General features: G+C 37.3%; 1 protein-coding gene and 1 long non-coding RNA gene across 10 annotated transcripts in view; one reads left to right on the top strand and one right to left on the bottom strand.

Annotated features, from left to right (window-relative positions):
• LOC145969368 (lachesin) overlaps positions 1 to 17,233 on the bottom strand; it is a 157,972-nt gene that overhangs the window by 81,969 nt on the left and 58,770 nt on the right. For all 6 annotated transcript variants that reach the window (XR_014438065.1, XR_014438064.1, XR_014438063.1 and 3 more), the window contains exon 2: positions 5,478 to 5,666. Coding sequence is in view for 3 of the 6 variants with exons in the window: in XM_083095442.1 (XP_082951568.1) it covers positions 5,478 to 5,529 (52 nt within the window). In the remaining 3 variants the exon portion in view is untranslated. The remainder of the gene's footprint in view (positions 1 to 5,477; positions 5,667 to 17,233) is intronic.
• The window catches only part of LOC145969370 (uncharacterized), a 159,072-nt gene that overhangs the window by 99,911 nt on the left and 41,928 nt on the right, over positions 1 to 17,233 (top strand). The gene's annotated exons all lie outside the window — the stretch shown is intronic.

The raw sequence follows: 17,233 nt of genomic DNA, 5'->3' as shown, positions 1-17,233 counted from the left end.
AAGCGAATTTTTGTTAATATAAGTCGTTTTCAAATTCGTCCAAAGCGGCTATATACTATTTCTTGTGTGCTTGATCAAAATTCGTAAAAAATCGATATTGTCTTGCGGATTTTAATGAACACACGAAAGCGATTTGTCAAGAATACAAACGTCATTTTGAGAATAAAAATACCTAGGGCTTCGTTCTTTTTTTTGAATCACATTATGAGACACAGGCCATGGATAGGATGGCGGTAAAATAGCTATCTCATATCTCGACATACATACATCTCACCTCGCTCGCGCTTCGCTGAAATTTCGTGCGATACGACTCGCGACCATCCGTCACGCTTAAGTCTGATCCCAGCCGACAACTTTTTATAGTATCTAGTGAATAATAAAAATCTTTATAAAAAAGCCAAGTACAATATACAAGAATTAAATTAACGAAAACTTGAGTGATCCTATTGCCCATCATGGATTAATTCCTTCGATCATATTTTTTCCTTAATGAGAACTGCAGTCTATTCTTTTAAATATTAAATATTTTTTTGCGTTTGAACATATAATTCTAAGTTGTATCGTATGAATGGCTGAGTTATTTTGATCTGAAAAATAAATTATTTTCGCTTATTTTACTTTATATAAAAAAAATTGTGGCAGGATATAAAATTAATGCAATATGATCAAATGAGTTGAATAATTTATTCGGTTCGCAATTAAAAGCAGTAATGCCGAGTGGCTTTGAAGTAGCATAACGATTTTCAGGTAGATGCTTCTCTTTCTAGAGCCTCACACAAGCACAGTAATTAAAGGAAGTGGTACTTTTCCGTTCTTTGAAATACACAGCCGTAATTTTTCAAAGGGTGCCGTCGTTTAGAAAGGATTAAACGCGTTAAACCTTACTTTCTTTTGTAACTATATTTCTTTTCTCTAATGGCAATAAAACTAGAAGATAATCGTTCTAATCGTTCTAAAAGCACATATGGAACATTTGAAAGTTAATTTTGATAAATAAATTTAACACAATTATATTGGAATGTTTAAAGTTGGTTCAATCCTACTTTTCAATACATTTAAAAATTTAATGAAATTTTTCTAAAAAGAACATATCAATAAGTATTTATTAAATTTAGTTAGTATTTATTAAAATTTATATAAATCAAAATAACTTACGAAAAAGAAATATTTATTTTACATAAAAATATATTATTTCTCAAAAGAGAATTATTAATCAATAAGTTTCTTATGATTGCCAAAAAATGAAGATTATTAAACATTTAACTTATCGAGACAAAAGATATAAGCGTTTGGAAGAAGATTACTGCAAACGCGACCGCAAGATGAGAAGTCGAACTTTCACAATAAGAAGAAGGATAGAGGGAGAGAGAAATCAGTTTAACGAACTAACACCTAACGAATGTATTTCCTTTTCCTTCTCTCTCCCTTTCTCTCTTTCTATTCTCTCCTTCCGTGTCGCTTTTTTTCGTTAGATCGAAGGCGATGCGCGCAGCGGCCGCTCTATATCGGAGCGAGACTCAATTGGGTTCTGGACCGCGGTTATCCGTTTATCGCTATATAACCACCGGAGGGTTGGCGAGGCGGATACATCCCCGCAAAAGGAGAGCGATTAATCACGTTTTACTCGGTTCCGAGTCAGACCGACCAATTTGGCCGGAAAGGTCGTTGTTTGCTCGATAAGACGCGCCGGGGGTGGAAAGGCGAAGCCGGCGATACCCTGTGGAACAATCGACGAATCTCGCCGGTGATTCGCAATATAGACAAACAATCTTATCCGGTCACCGACGTAGGAAAACTTGAGTCGCGTTCGTCCTCTTTTTCTCTCCTTCACTCTTTTAACCAGCAACCGTTCACCCCGATTCGCGGAGTCAAATCTCCACCAAAGTCCACCTCCTCGATCCTGGCTCTGGACACGTCGGAAGGTGCATTTTTCATGATGCATCTGGAAATGCTCGACTTGTAGCGTCTTACCGCGGTGGATAAGGCATTCCGGTTTCTTTATGGCGTGAACGTGAGATGGTGTTCCTTGTGGTTGGCAAGGATATCGTTTTACGACATTGAGCAGCCAATTTGATAGTAATTTTCGACAATGCGCTTTTTAGTTTTTCAATGCTCATCCAAAAAGATAACTGCGCGGAAGCTTGAAAAGTATATAAATAAAGTATATAAATAATGGAGAGCTGCTCGATCTTCTTTTTCCATTATTGCTTTTAATCTCGACATACTATTTTTATTAGATTTATTCGAGAAATATATGGATTTATATGAAAGCTACTTAGGTAAAATTACTTGAGCTATAAAACTATTTAAATAATTGTGCAATTTTTTGAAAATACAAGTGCTGTTTGAATTTGAAATAAAATAAAACAATGTAACACCGTTTTAAAAATTGTTAATTTAAACAAAATTCTGGTTAAAATTGAAATTATACGAAATCGTATACATCTTCATTCGTGCTATTCTTAACGAAATAAAATCGAACAACACCGTCGAGACTCTCCACCTGTCTCTCGTTTTCCTTTTCTCCCTCTCCCTCTCTCTCTCTCTCTCTTTCTCTCTCTCTTTCTCTCTCTCTGTCTTCGTATCTCTGTCTCTATCTATATCTGTGTGAAGAGACCGGAGGCTCGCAAGCGGTAAATTAATTCGAACGACAAGCGCAGTCGACGCTTCCACTCGCGCCGAATAAACATCAGAGCCAGAAGTTGACCAGACCGGGGCGATCCATGCTGGAGGACCCGCCATATCTGGGATCTACGTGCCCATTTCCCGTGGCCCGTATAACGTATTTGGCACCGATCCTCCGCTGCATCTGCATCGGACGTCGTCGGCGTTGCACAGGACGGATTATAGGACGTATATCCCGTCGATTGCAAATTGCGCAACCCTATCTCCGGATCGACGTGAGTCTAGCCACTCGATTCTTTTTATGCTACCGTTAAATGCTTAATATCTACAGCGGTGATCAATATCAATATTAGCGCATGCGAAAAATAATCTGTGTAAATCTGCTTTAAATCTCTAGCGTCGGAAATAATTATAAAATATTTAAATATTTAGTGTCTGATGTATAAAATGTTTAGTGTCTGATTATATTCGCATTTGAACTACTTACTTCAATATCTTTTACAATTCTTATTTCTTTCTTTTATTAAGTTTAATTATATGTAATTTTTAATATACACCAATGTCTGTAATGATTTGAAATGTGTCCTCACATTGAAACTTTATATTCTTAATGATAGAATTATCGCTCTATTCTTATGGTTTATCTTATAACTCCAGACCTAGTCGTGTAAGGGCTAAGTGATGTAGTTAGATTGCAATAGTAGATTACCGGAGGGGCTAACTACCGTCCGCGGACTGTAATCTAAACAAGCTATCATTAATTTTAGTACGTGTGGTGGATGCTCCTAGTACCAATAAACATCAGAGACAGGGACCAGGCCCGCCGGCGTTCCTGACGCACTTTGGGTGCTGGTAGCATATTCGAGATATACCGCGCGAGTTCGTATAATATACATATATTTAGTATCACGATTCTCTCTTTCGGCACCAGATGTTGCCGTTCGCGCGATTCGGACTTTGCAACGAACATTCGTTCATTATTTCGCGACTAACTCATGTTAATTTCGAATAAACTCGGACTTGAATATTTCGTATCTACGCGTGCGCTTTGCCGAATTCGCGCCTTTGAATGATTTACAGATCGCTTTTAGCTCCTTTACGCGAAATACATCAAAGGTAGAAGATAAATAAATTCAGTAAATCCGAAAGACGACAATCAATCGTTATTTTTGCATTGCTTAATATAAATATACTGTTGTTCGTTCTTTTTTAAGAATTGCCTTATTTTTAAATAGAGAGAGAATTCCATTAATCTGTATAATATCATTATGAGATAAACATAAAAATTAATTTGACATTAAAGAGCATCACATATTTATTTGTTTAAAAAATAATTATATATAAAAATAATTATGTATAATTATATATAAAATAATTATATTAAAAAATAATTATATATAATTGCTCTTTCCGAAGTTTTTTGGAATTATTTTAATGCGAACAAATTTCAATTTAGTATCGATCGTCGATAGTCGATGGATAATTAATAGTTATGTGCGGTACAGTACATTTCTACTCTCTATTGGTGGAATTATGTCAAGATCAAGTACGGCTGAGGTTAAATCGAATTTATAGCATTAAGCGATTGTTCGAGCAGTTAATCGGTACATCAATCACAGAAAAAGGAAAAAGTAATTACACAATGGTATACAAGCTATTAAGCTTTTATCACGATTCTTTAGCAGAAGTAGCAGTATTCAGGATACTTATTCAAGATCAAAAACAATTAGATCTAAATAATTTAATTATTATATATATAAACATGTAAACCGTTAATAAAAACATGAGTTTATTTTCTACTTAATTATTAGTACTTTAAGAGCGATAATATATTTAAGTTACTTAAAATTTAACAACATTTAATCGCTTCAGCTTAAATCCGATAATCTAGTTCGTCTCGTTGTTTATTATGCATGATATAAAACCGTGTCATTTTGATTATTTTATTATTTGTTTAAAAAAAATTCATTTACGTAAAAAAGAAGAAAATCACTAATGGAATTTGATAAATGTTTGACAATTCGTATTTTAGATATTATACACTAAGATAGAATATCTCGATGCAATAAATCTCGTAACGCAGTACGAGATGAAATATTTGCAAAAAACGCTTCTTCTTTATTTACTGCTATTGGATAAACATTCCGGCAAGAATCTGACAGCTCGACGGTGGATAGCGTCGCGCTTTCCGGAGCAAAGTGGTATACTCGAGCCACACTTTATTTATTTTCCGGACTGCGGATATAACACACCGTTGGCATTGTGCCCCCGTTGCATCTGCGTTATTGCTCGTTGTCGGGCACAACAGATTTCGTATTGGACACCTTTCACAATGTATTGACTCTCGCGTCAATCGCAATAAGCGTAGCTCGATGTAATGGACCAGGAATGATATATGTGACAAATGGTTGCTGTACAAATTGTGCATGTGCATCTCGATTTCCTTGGTCATATGCTGATTGCTCGGTAATAAATGTATTTTGACAAGTTTTTCCGATAGACGCGGAATAATATTTTCTCACGTAAACTATTTTTACATATTTCAATTATATACAAATAATAACGTATTTAAATTCAATTGAAAATTTTTTTAAGATACTGTTTGAAGTTTTACTAAACACTTGAAAGTTAACCAAGTTTGCCAGGTAATACCTATAAAATACCCATCAGATATATTGAACATTATTTACTTCTTTTGCGAGTTTCATATGCACAATACGTAGGTGGAAATGTGAATAGCGTGTCTCGCGCGTTTCTCGGGAAATTCTACATTTCACTCGCGTCAGTTTTCTCGAAAATTCCATCGTTTTGAGAGGCAAGTTCTTCTTCGGGAAAAAGTTGAAGTCACTCACCGATTGGCACGTTGACAGCGAAGAGAACGACAAGGGCGCGATGGTAGAGCATTGTGCGCGGCGATGAGAAAGAGAGGAGCCGAGGGAATCGTCCGCCGTCGATGGCAACCAGGCTCCGCTCCCTTATCTACTTAACCCCGTCATCTTCTGCGCGGACCTCCGTTTCCGGTGCCCTGACGCATAGCATGCCTGAAACAATAGCGTTAGTTCGATCATTTACCCGATCGGGCAGCATCACTAGCTCCGTCGTTGTTGCTCGCCGCTTTATCGTTCGTTTCCAGCGAGCGAACTTTCGGTCTCGTTGGCATGTTGCAGCTTTGCATCTCGAGATCTATCACCAGTGTCGTCGCGTCGTGTTCGCGTTCTCCGGTCGAGCGTATCGTTTCGCTTGGTGACATTCATCGATCGTATCTCGACTAACTTTGCTAAGAGCAGACCGCCGTTAATTTCGCGCTGCCCTCTGAATAAGAAATTACTTTGACATTTTGGACGCCGCGTTTACGGTCACTGCGCGATTAATTATCAACGCAATTGCATCAGCGCGTTTCTTTGCTCCAAAAAATAAATATTCATATTATTTCGATTGCAGTTGGCGCAAACAAAATGTTTATTCCAATGTTTATTTATTAACAGGCTTATTTCTTTTAGAATTCACATATCGAAAAGAATATATATTAAGGCAATAATATATTGTAATTTATTTTAACTGACCAATTATCCTTGTAGAAACCATCAATGCATAGAGGAGTTTCCTTCTCTTTAAAAATATATTTTTACGTTAAATGAAGTTTAGATAATATCCCTCGGTATTTTCGGAAATTATATTTTTTGAATTGCGGTACTATTTTTTGAATTGCGATACTATTTATATAAACCTACATTTACAAAGTAATAAATGTCGTGATAAATTTAATTACATCGCTGTTACAATTTTGACGAGCGCGCTGTCAGTTAAAATAAGTTATTTCTGCGGATTTATAAATTATCACGGGCGCCAGCAGAATTTACGGGAACGAATGCGGGTGGAATGCAAATAGCACGTTTGTCACGTTTATGTAAGTACGTGTCACGTATATATTCGGCGATAAATTGCTTCTAAATGCATTTCCGCTTTAGACGCTTTCTGTCGTCGTGGGAGAAATTAATCACGCGTGTCTGCCGTCTATTATTTTATGACTCATGCGCACCGCGGATAATGTAGCGATGTTACGGAGCTTGTAAAGTGGTCGATTTTATAAATACTACATAAGTTCCGCTTAATACGCACAGTACGGCTCGCGATTCACAATTTACTTCCGTTCATTATACACACGATCGTTAAGCGACGATAAACCGCCAGTAATGTCATTCAGTTCCGCTCGAATATCCGGTCTTCGATCACCATGGAATAATCAGAGTAGGTTATTGTGTCAATCGTCCCGTGATAATATATTAATAACTAAATAATTAAAATTACAATTAAATAAATGCTATAAGCAAAGTGAGATCTCGATATTCTCAATTTGGAAATACACACACACACACATATATGAAAGAGTTTAATGTGTGTGCGATTAAAATATAATTTTAAAATCTTTATAGAATTAAATTATATTTTACGTGGTATAATTTGCTTCAATTTTTCAATGAAAAAACATCAATTCAGTATAGAAAAAAACTTGTATCGCAAGATACGCCTGTTGTAGAATAAAAAATACGTAGAACCTTTGATTTTTTATCGGTAAATATTATTGATTACGCTACTCCGCATATGAATATCTCGCATATAAATATCTTCCCGCGTGTTTTACACCCGTCTACTTTCGTCGATCATCACTCGTTTAACGCCGCGCATTAATCGAACTAAAACATCCGAGTGCCGTCCCGTCCGTCGTCCGTTTGTTTCCGTTTCATCAGCGCGCGAAGAATAATACGTTAATACAATGAACGAACGCGCAACTCGATTATCGATGCTCGCAAGTTTAAAGCAAACAGAACACGGAGAAAGGACCGCGGCTCTTCGCCGTCGACATATCGAGACGAGACGGCGAGGTAAAATGCGAAACACGAAGCTAGAGCGATGCCGCGGTTCGTTATTGGCGACGTGAATCCATACCAATGTCGACAAGGGCGACCGCAGAGCAACGAGTTACTCGGTTCTCTTGCATAAGTGCAAAAACTGTCCAATGGGATTAACGTTAATTTGCATTCGCGCGTTATCTCTCGACGGTCCTGGCCTGTAACCTGCCTACCTCGTTTGCGACCAGCAAAACAGAATGATAATCCAAACTGTTGCCACTTCCGCGGACAGTCGATGGAGAAACATGCGATATCTGCTTTTGCCAGTCTTGCTGTTCGACGACAAATAAATTCACGTATATTTACCGTCTCGCGAAAAATTTTCGCGAATAAAGTAAATCTCAAGAATTATAGATCTTTAATTAAATATAATGTTATCTTACAACCGATAAAGCGATTCTATCAACTTTGCTGTCTACAAATCCTGTCTTTTTGTAATTGTAAATGTAAAACGTGTATTAGAACGGGTTAAAAGAGAGGATATCGTGCCGATAAACGGCGCGTACGCAAGGATGTTACGTGCATAGATTACAGGATAAGCAATGGGCGGTTTGTGATAAAGCTGGCGTGAGAGATAATGCGGCCGAGATAATTATTTTTCAGCTACGACTGTTGGTAAATCTTATTTCCTTTTCGTGATTAATTGGCGGGCCCCGGGCGGGAGTGTGATAATGAATGTGAGATAGATAGGCTTGGAGTCCGAGAGAGGATGAAAAACAGTTCCTTGAATAAATGTCGGACGCACCATCTTGATGCGCATGAATGACGAGCGTCCTGATATATGCAGATCGCTACTTGCGAGAAATTCTAATTATAAATTTTACTACGTGTTAAATATAATTTCCTTATCTGTATAAAATGTTTCAAGAAAATCTCGTAATATTATTTAATATCTTTATTTCAGCATTGGATGTTAAGATAATTAGTTACTTTTCTAAAAACAGATGTTTTCCTTCAAAGTTTTTGTGCAAAGGAAGAATTTTCATCTCTCTAATAAATTAAAAAAATTTTAATCTTTAATTTAAAAGCGGCTTTTTTAATGCATACGTTATGCATCTCTTGGCTTTCAAATTAAAAATTTTTAATTATTTATTCAACAAAATAATTAAATAAATTATTTAAAAAATGATTGAATTTCAGAATATTGATTTCCAATTTTATAAAAACAAAGCAATTTTTTAGACGCAGAACTTTAATATTTCTTTATATAATAATTATTTGAAAAAACGTCTTTTTTCATTTATAGCATATTAATATTCATTATATGCATGTTCAAAGTATTATCCCTTTAGTGTTGCAAATTTACGGCAAAACATTAATCGAATTCCGGAGAAAAATCAGGAATCGGCAGAAAGATGTTACCAAGAAAATTGAATGAGAAAATAATTAAATTTGATACATTATTTCTCTCAGACGACTCCCAAGTGCTACTTTGATCAAGTTCGATTCCGTTCGCGAGAAAAGCATCGATAAAGGGGGTTACCTAGATACGGAATATGTAAGACACGCGCGCACATACGAGCCACCCTGGTGTACCCTGGTAGATAGATAAGTCGGCGAATTCGTGAATATTCAGCGACTCTGCCGACCTTCTCCGAAACGAGTTTACGGCCCTCGGCCTCGCTTTTACGAGTTTGTCAAGATGAAACGACTTCGCGCCGAATCGACGAGCCGTTTTCCTCGTATCGTTGTCGTCGACGCGTGTTAAACTGAGAACTATTCGACGACATCGCGGGAATAAGAGTCTAGAATCTCGCTTTAACAGACGATACTGTTAGAGTCACGTCAAGTCCGAGCCTCGAGACATCAAAGTGCCAAGATATATGTGCCGAATAGACTGAATGTTATTAACCATCCGTTTATTTTAGTTTTCATCTGGCGAGAGTAAGTCTTTATCTGATTATTGATTTTAATAAGATATAATTAAACAACAACATAAGATTTGAGACACGAAAATACTTTCATTAACAAGTTATTATGAACGGACTTTATAAACTATATAATTATGTTACCACGAATCGATCTGCATTCAAAAATAAATACGACTTCTTTCAGCATTTTTTGGCGTAAAATCCGTATCTACTTTAATTAGTATTGATAGCATCCGTTCGTGGCATCTCGTCAGGTCTTTACATTGTATTCAATAAAATACGCTGTATTTATTTGATTGGCATCGTTCAATATTTCTTTTACCGTTTGCATTGTATACATATCACTTATTTTTTAATTACTCTTGAATTTCAACGCAACATGGTAAAAAGAAAGTAAATGCTACACGCGATACGTCAATACGTTAAAAATAGATTTTCTCCAAGTTTATTTTACGTTTTTCCACTACGGTATCTATTCATAGAAATATAGGATCGTCGGAATTATATTGACTTTAATTCCTGTTTACGCGCAATCGGCCTTCGCGCAAGATTGACGAGGACATTTATATTAAACAGAAAGTTGGCCAAAATCCAAAGTGATACCGGCACTTGCCGCCTCCCTCGTTGGTGTTATTTCCTGGTTATAAGTTAGACAGCGCGTCCCTGGGGTTATCAAATATTCGCTGAAGATACTCGCAACTACCGAACTTGTATCGCATCAAATATTTCCCCGTGTTCCATCTGTGTTATTTCTCACGTCCGTCTCGGTGATGCTGCCATCGTACAAATTCAACGAATTTGTTCCGAACTTTATTCCAACAAGAGACTTATAATAATATCTTGCAAATCGATATCTTGACCTCGATTATATTTACGTACGTCTTCGCTTTATTTTTCATTCACAGCATTATTTACAAAATGCTTCTGTTATTGGGTCGAGATTTCCGCTTGAATTCATTTGAAACTAATACACTAAATTGGTTAATGCAATATGATAATTCGTATCTATTTTGACGTTATATAAATTTATATCCCGATTTATTTGGGTACCGCTCGCAGACTGGTGTTATAATCTGATTAATAAATCTCAATTTTAAATTTCCTTAAATCATATCATATCCGTTTTAAATACAACCCCTTGCCAACTGTCCCTAAAGTCTAGCTAAAATAAACTTGATAGATTACTTCTTTCAAATGCAGAGAATAATCTCGCTCCGAAAGACTTAATCGCGGAATTAATGAACATCGGCAACTTGCTCGCTCTACTCCGTGTCGTCTTATCATAGATCATTATCGTTGGATATAAAACGTCTCGCGGTATAGCCGAAGGGACGAACAGAGCCGATAATTGCTAAAAAATGACGGGAGACTTCGTACTTTTAGCGGCTACCATCTATCCTCATTAGGATAAAAAATATTGGTTTATTAGCTCCTTCTTTTTTCCCTCCCCTCCCAAGCAAGTTCGCCGGCAGGATTTCGTCTTCGATGCAAGATTACTTGTCAATTAAGGGTTTATCAGAAAGGTTTTATCAGAAAGGGGGTTTTTAAGCGAAGTCTGCGGTAAGGACAAAATGGATTATACGCTCCTCGCTTTTTTTCGATCCAAGAACACGCGAGAAGGTGTTCCTCGGTTCTGTAAGGAAGAAATCAAACCCGAGAAACACCGAGAAGAAGAGAGACGACGGAGGAAGTCCGAAGGGATCCCGATCGGGGAAAGAGACCTGTCGATATCGTGACGTGACGAGTGACAGACCTTTTTTCCCCGGCTACTCCATTAACATCTCATTATGAACACTTCAACGGTCTCGCCCCGCTCGAACGAAATATCTTAAGTCGAGTTCTCTCCAACTTCCATTAAAATATCTGCCGAGCTCGGCGAGCCTTCGCGCCGATCGCGTCGAAGCGATCGGAGGCGTTTACGACGAGCCACCATCGCTTTGAAAATGGTGTAGCGCGCGGTTGACGGAGACAAGCTTTTTTTGCCTCTCGCGCTTTCTTTTCTCGAGAAATCGGCGAAGGCGAGTCGACGGTTCAGAGCGGAAAATCGGATAAACCGCATGAACGTGACTTTTTTCCCTGGACTTATCTCCCCGGAGATGCGCAACTAGAAACGAGGTGCCCGGAGGAAAATGTGTTAACTTCTTAAGACAAAAATGCGAATAATTTAAAATACACAGTATTTGAATACAGTGATAATGATATTTTTAAAAAGGCCGGCTAATGTGGCAGTTTTTTCCAATTAACTTATCTCTTTTAATTCATTTATCAAAAGTATTATAAAATGAACATCGTATATCGTTACTTGTGCATATTACGTATATACATTTTTTAGGAAAATCAATCTAACAATACAAAGAATCAATGTGAATATATATATTATAATTGTTATTTTAATATACGATTATGTGTGTAAATTATATGGTTTATTGTATTATATTGCACCACCTGTGCTAACACGAATCGTCGATATGTCGCACCTGGTTATCGATACCGAATACCAATCATACATACAACACGTGTGTGCATTGAAATTCCTTTTCATGCTATTATCATAACTAGCGCGGCAGTCGAAAGGTCGTGGCTTCTAGCCAAACTGCGCTATTAAATTAGAAGACGCCACAAAGCATATCCCTTGAATGCTAATGAAGTTAGCTAACTCGGTCTCTCGAATGCTACTTAATCGCTTCCTACAATTTCCACGCATATTTACGGTAAGCGAGACGCACGATTGCATCGTGTTGAATGCAGAATAGTTTAAGGAAGCTTTGCTGAACGGCAAAATATTCCTTATATTTAGCGATCCGCAAAAGGAAATGCTTAAACCTCCGTCAGGTTTCGTTCGAAGTACACATCGAATTATAAAAAATCTTACATATATATATTATAAAGAATCTTACATATATATATATTATAAAAAATATTACATATATATTTATATAATATATTATATTCTCTTAATTATAAATTTAAATGTATAACCATCCAAATTTATTTAAGAGTCAAATTTTGTGTATTCTATTTTTTTAATAATAATTTTCAACGACAAAGCGTTTAAGATCTTCAAGCAAATTATCAAATTCTCACACTGAATAATACAGTGCTACAATTATAAACCGAAATGTTCTTATCAAATGATGGATAATTCGGGACGATGATTAGAATCAGTCTAGTGCGTCTTCGAAACGTCGTATAAGCATGAACATAATTCGCTCTTTGTGCAAAAGGACTCTAATATATTGCACTTCGCGACACACAGCTCTCTGCTTCCAAGGGAGGAAGTACAATAACGTACACTTTGCGGAAAAGTCTGCAAATGAATTCAGCGGAATTTCGCCGTCGGAAATTTTACGACTGAAATTAGCATATTTATTTTGCGCAGAACCGGTTGGAGAATCGCGAGGTAATGCGAGCTCCAGGCGAGGGTCTCGCGTAATATTTTTTAATTGCCTTTATAAGAATTGCGTTTCGTGTTTTGTTTCGTCCTTTGTTAACCGTCCTGAGAATGTCGGCGGCTGTCGCTGTAGAAAAAATGAGATCACGATTGTCTTCAGATTTTATAAAAGTTTGATTTAACGAAACGCGCATTTATATGAATATTCGATTACCCCGCAATTTTGTCTCTTTCATTTCCGCGTAGCATTTGCCTTGAATTTGTGAGTTTTATGACAAGGAAACAAGCGAAACATTACTGCTTGGAATTTAAACTAGTAATATATGGCAAAAGAATAATAACGTAGCTTGCCAATAATTCACAGACAATGAGAGAAATAAAAAGACGGCAAGCATCTGGTACATGGATGTATGTAGGTCTCGGACGCGTATCAGTGTCGTCTTTTGCGCGAGCGAGTCATCGCGCTCAGATCGCTCGTTGTGTAGGCGACCAGGATCGTTTCCTGGAAAAAGGAGAATGGTACTTCGAATGCCGGACTATCAATAATAAAACTGAGTTTACTGCTACGGGAAAATGGCAGCGCTGCGCACCCCTCGAATATTGAGAAAGTGTAGCGAGAAACAACACACCTGCGCAAATTGAATGCTTCAAACCCTCTCTTTCCCGGCCTCTTTCCAGACCAGATGATATAAGTTGACTTTCTTACACCGTGCGCGATTCTGCAGCGCTGCGCTATAAACCGTGCGCACATTTTCCGATCTCAATTTTTCTCTCGAAGTTATTATTAGACCTTTACCTGTAGCCCTAGATATAAATTGAACGGTTTTTTTTTCTTCAAATTCGGATATGAATTTTTGATGTGTGTGCTCTTCATCTTTTTTTCGTGAAATATAATCGAATATTCATGTTCTCGAAAACTGGTATATCATATGCAACGTATAGAGAGATATGATATATACAATTTTCAATATAAATTTAGATGTAGCTTGACTATGCACATATCGAATTTAACAACTACTATTATTGCGTTAATGATCGAAAGCAGAATCTCCCACAATCCTTCTTTCGGTATCTTCTCTTAAGAATGAATCTTCCGTTGATCGACGACAATTATCGACGGGTGATTTCTCGCACGATGGCAAGGAATCCCTCGGATCCTTCCATTTGTGTCGGTCGAAGAAGGAGGCATATCCGCGCGCGCGCGGGCCTCCACTCGATCTTCGTGCCTGACGTGCAAATGCCGGAGTTAATGCGACGCGCTCCATTAAAGTCGAGTCCCTACACCCCGGAACATTGCTAATTACACGTGGCGCGCATAGTCCACGCCCGGCAGTTAGCCTTCCTCTCATAGTCGCTGGCGTTCTCTCTCTCCCTCTCTCCGTCTCTCTCTCTCCCGTTGCTTTCTCTTCCCTTCTCGGTCCCACGAGGGATCTTGCCCTTATTGCGAAACTGTATACGCGTACCCCTCTCTTGTATACAGGTCGGATTCTAATATTAATAAATTTCCAGCTCGCTAATGCGTGCGCGCTACATTTGCCACGCGACGCCACGTGGCTTCATTAAACGACGCTATCTTGTGGTCTTAATTTTTTTTTAAACAAAAAAGAATTTCTCACGAGTTTCAGTATATAAAGAAAACAATTATCATACAGAGGCACGACAAAATATTATATTACGTGAAAAATTTAAATATAAAATATTTAAATTTAAATATACTGTAGATGTTAAAAAAAGATGGTAAATTTTATTAATAATGTATAAATTTTCTGATATCAATATATATGTAATTTAATTGCACAACAATACTGCTTTGAGGAATACATCTTTCAATAACATTCCTCGACCGCATGCCTTTCTATTTCTAGCTCGTCCATTCCTTTATCAACGGCGTAACCACAAGCATCTTACACGAGCGATTTTCCTAAGTTGGACCTCGAGTAAACCAAAGGGCTGGTCTCGATCCGGGGATGGTATCGAGAAACTTGATACTAGGTCCAGGATCTTGTCGGGGATGGATAATTGCAAATTCCATTTAGACGACACGAAATTACCGCCCATCGGCCATGAGAGCGCATTAGCCATCGGGCTGATTGTACTTTTGCTACACGATTCGCTGCATATAAGTGGATCGTTGTTAAGGAACTCGGTAGTATTTACGAAGAAGTCGCGATTAAATTGGCTGCCGTTCAGAAAAGCTAAATATTCTGCAATCGCTGGCGTAATGATTCTTAGAATTTTTTATGAAATTTTGTACTGCGAGATACTCGATATTGTTAAGTTAAACTAAAACATACATAAAAAAACGTTATTTTTTAGATTATCATAAATTTGTATAAAATTATAATAAATTATAATAAATAAATATTCATAATAATAAATTTGTATCAAATTATAATAAATTCTAATAAATATATTTACTTAAAAAAAATTAATTAAATATATTTACTTACGATTAAATATATTTACTTAAAAAAAAAAAGAATCGTCGTTTATTTTTGTCTATCCTATTTTTCTAATAACATTTTTGACTAAAATTCCATCTGTAAGATTAAAATCTTTTCTTCGCACGGTTAATAAATTATAAAATTGACAGATTACTCTTTGAACTTCTCTCAAGCACGAGCATTTTTTTCTTATCTCCCGATGAGCACACACAGCCACGCAAAGTTTTTCCCTCCTTTCGATAACGCGACAAGTTCTTGCGTCGTGACGAAAGCATAATGAGCCGTCCGCGGGCCTGCCCATTATTTTTGCATATCCGAGCCCGTCACTTGGGCGGGAACTTGGCAGATGCAATGAAAGCAAGACGAATCGCGTCTACGGTTAACGATCGAACGCGTTCGATCGAACGAAAGTCGCTGTCGGCGGTTGCGATCTTTAAGTCCTCCTCTCCTCGATGCGGCGCGCGCAAACTTAGTTTACCCCGAATGGTTATTTATCCCCACTACCCTCTTTTATGTCCTACTGGGTATAAGGAGGACGAAAGGAGCAACCAGCTACAAGGGAAACGATCTTGAGGGTTTGCGTGGTGCGAGAAGCGAGCGAGGCGGTAGGGAGAGAGAAAGAGCTTTGTTCCCGTGACGTCATGATGGAACGTGTCCCGTAACTTTTGCTCAGGAAATTGGAGAAGTATTGTGATGCAGGACGTAGCCTGACGGGGCCGGGAAAACCGAGAGGAACCTTCAAACTCCTTTTCGAGCCGGCTCTTCGTATCCCGACGGAAAATCGTATCGAGATATCCTGTAGGACAGACATGGGTATATACGTCAGTGAGGGTTGCTTTGTCGCGAGTACACAGCTTCTTGCCTATTTCTTCCTTGATAATAATATAAGCGAGATATAACCGAGCTTTCTCGTGACTTTGAAGCGCTATTTTTTATTGAAAATTATGTCAGTTTTTGACAAAATATATTTTTCGTCTTTTTAGAAATATTAAATTTATTAAAAAGGCGAAATTTGTATCGTATTTTTAATTAAAATAATTGATGATGGATGTTAGAGAGGGGAAATAAATATCTAATTGAATTGTACATACTTCATGACTAACAGTTTCACTCATTTACATATATTGATGAAATAATTTAATGAATGCGCAACAAGCGCTTCGGCGCTGTTCGAGCATTAATCATCACTTAAACGAATTATTCTAATGAGTGATGTTTATAATTTATCAGAAAATTGATCCAATTAGATAGCAACTGTATCATCTGACCATATTTTGCATCCAATTATCATAACGTGCGCGCGTCATCGTCGTATTCTAACGGCGTGTCGCATTTGCACCGATTGCCAATCCATTGAAAGTCAAACTAATCCGTCTACGACATTTGGATTCTAAGGAGAGGAGGCGTTGCACTTGGTAATTCAAAACTTTTGACTCTTTCCCACGATCTCCACGCCGTCTCGCGTCTCTTCTCTCCCCTTTACCCTTCAGCACCCTCTCTCTATACCTCTTTTCCTTGGACGACAGGGTTCATCTAAGTTAAGCTCCGCTGATTTGCATTCCTCAGCCAAGAACATTCGAAGTTCGATAAGGCAATAAGTGTGAAAAAGTGATTTCGAGCTCGTCGCTTAAGAATCACGAAAACTTATCCGATAAGAAATACATTCGCGAAGCACGAGCGAAATAAATCACGTCGCATGCCAAGGGAAATAAATCTGAAATAATCGAATATGATACACACCAAGATAGCATTGATAATCAATTATGTACACATCCTGTTTATCGATTACAAATATAAAAATTTCACAACAATTTTTTAGTATATTGAGAACTCATTCAGCGATTAAACTCGGGCATTTATTAAGACTTTTTGATAGTTAGAATATTACTTTTTACATTATTATTTGCATTTTTATGAATTTAATCCAGATATCTGCCAATAAATTTATGAAATAATTATATTAGTGTCAGTTCTTTTAACAACTAATCGTTA

This window comes from Camponotus vicinus, unplaced genomic scaffold (assembly GCF_025532165.1).
Source record: "Camponotus vicinus isolate PSW18456_S1 unplaced genomic scaffold, iyCamVici1.0 SCAF_3, whole genome shotgun sequence".
Classification (NCBI taxonomy): Eukaryota; Metazoa; Arthropoda; class Insecta; order Hymenoptera; family Formicidae; genus Camponotus; species Camponotus vicinus.
The sequence above is the reverse complement of the archived record's forward strand: the minus strand, read 5'-3'. Positions and strand labels throughout refer to the sequence as shown.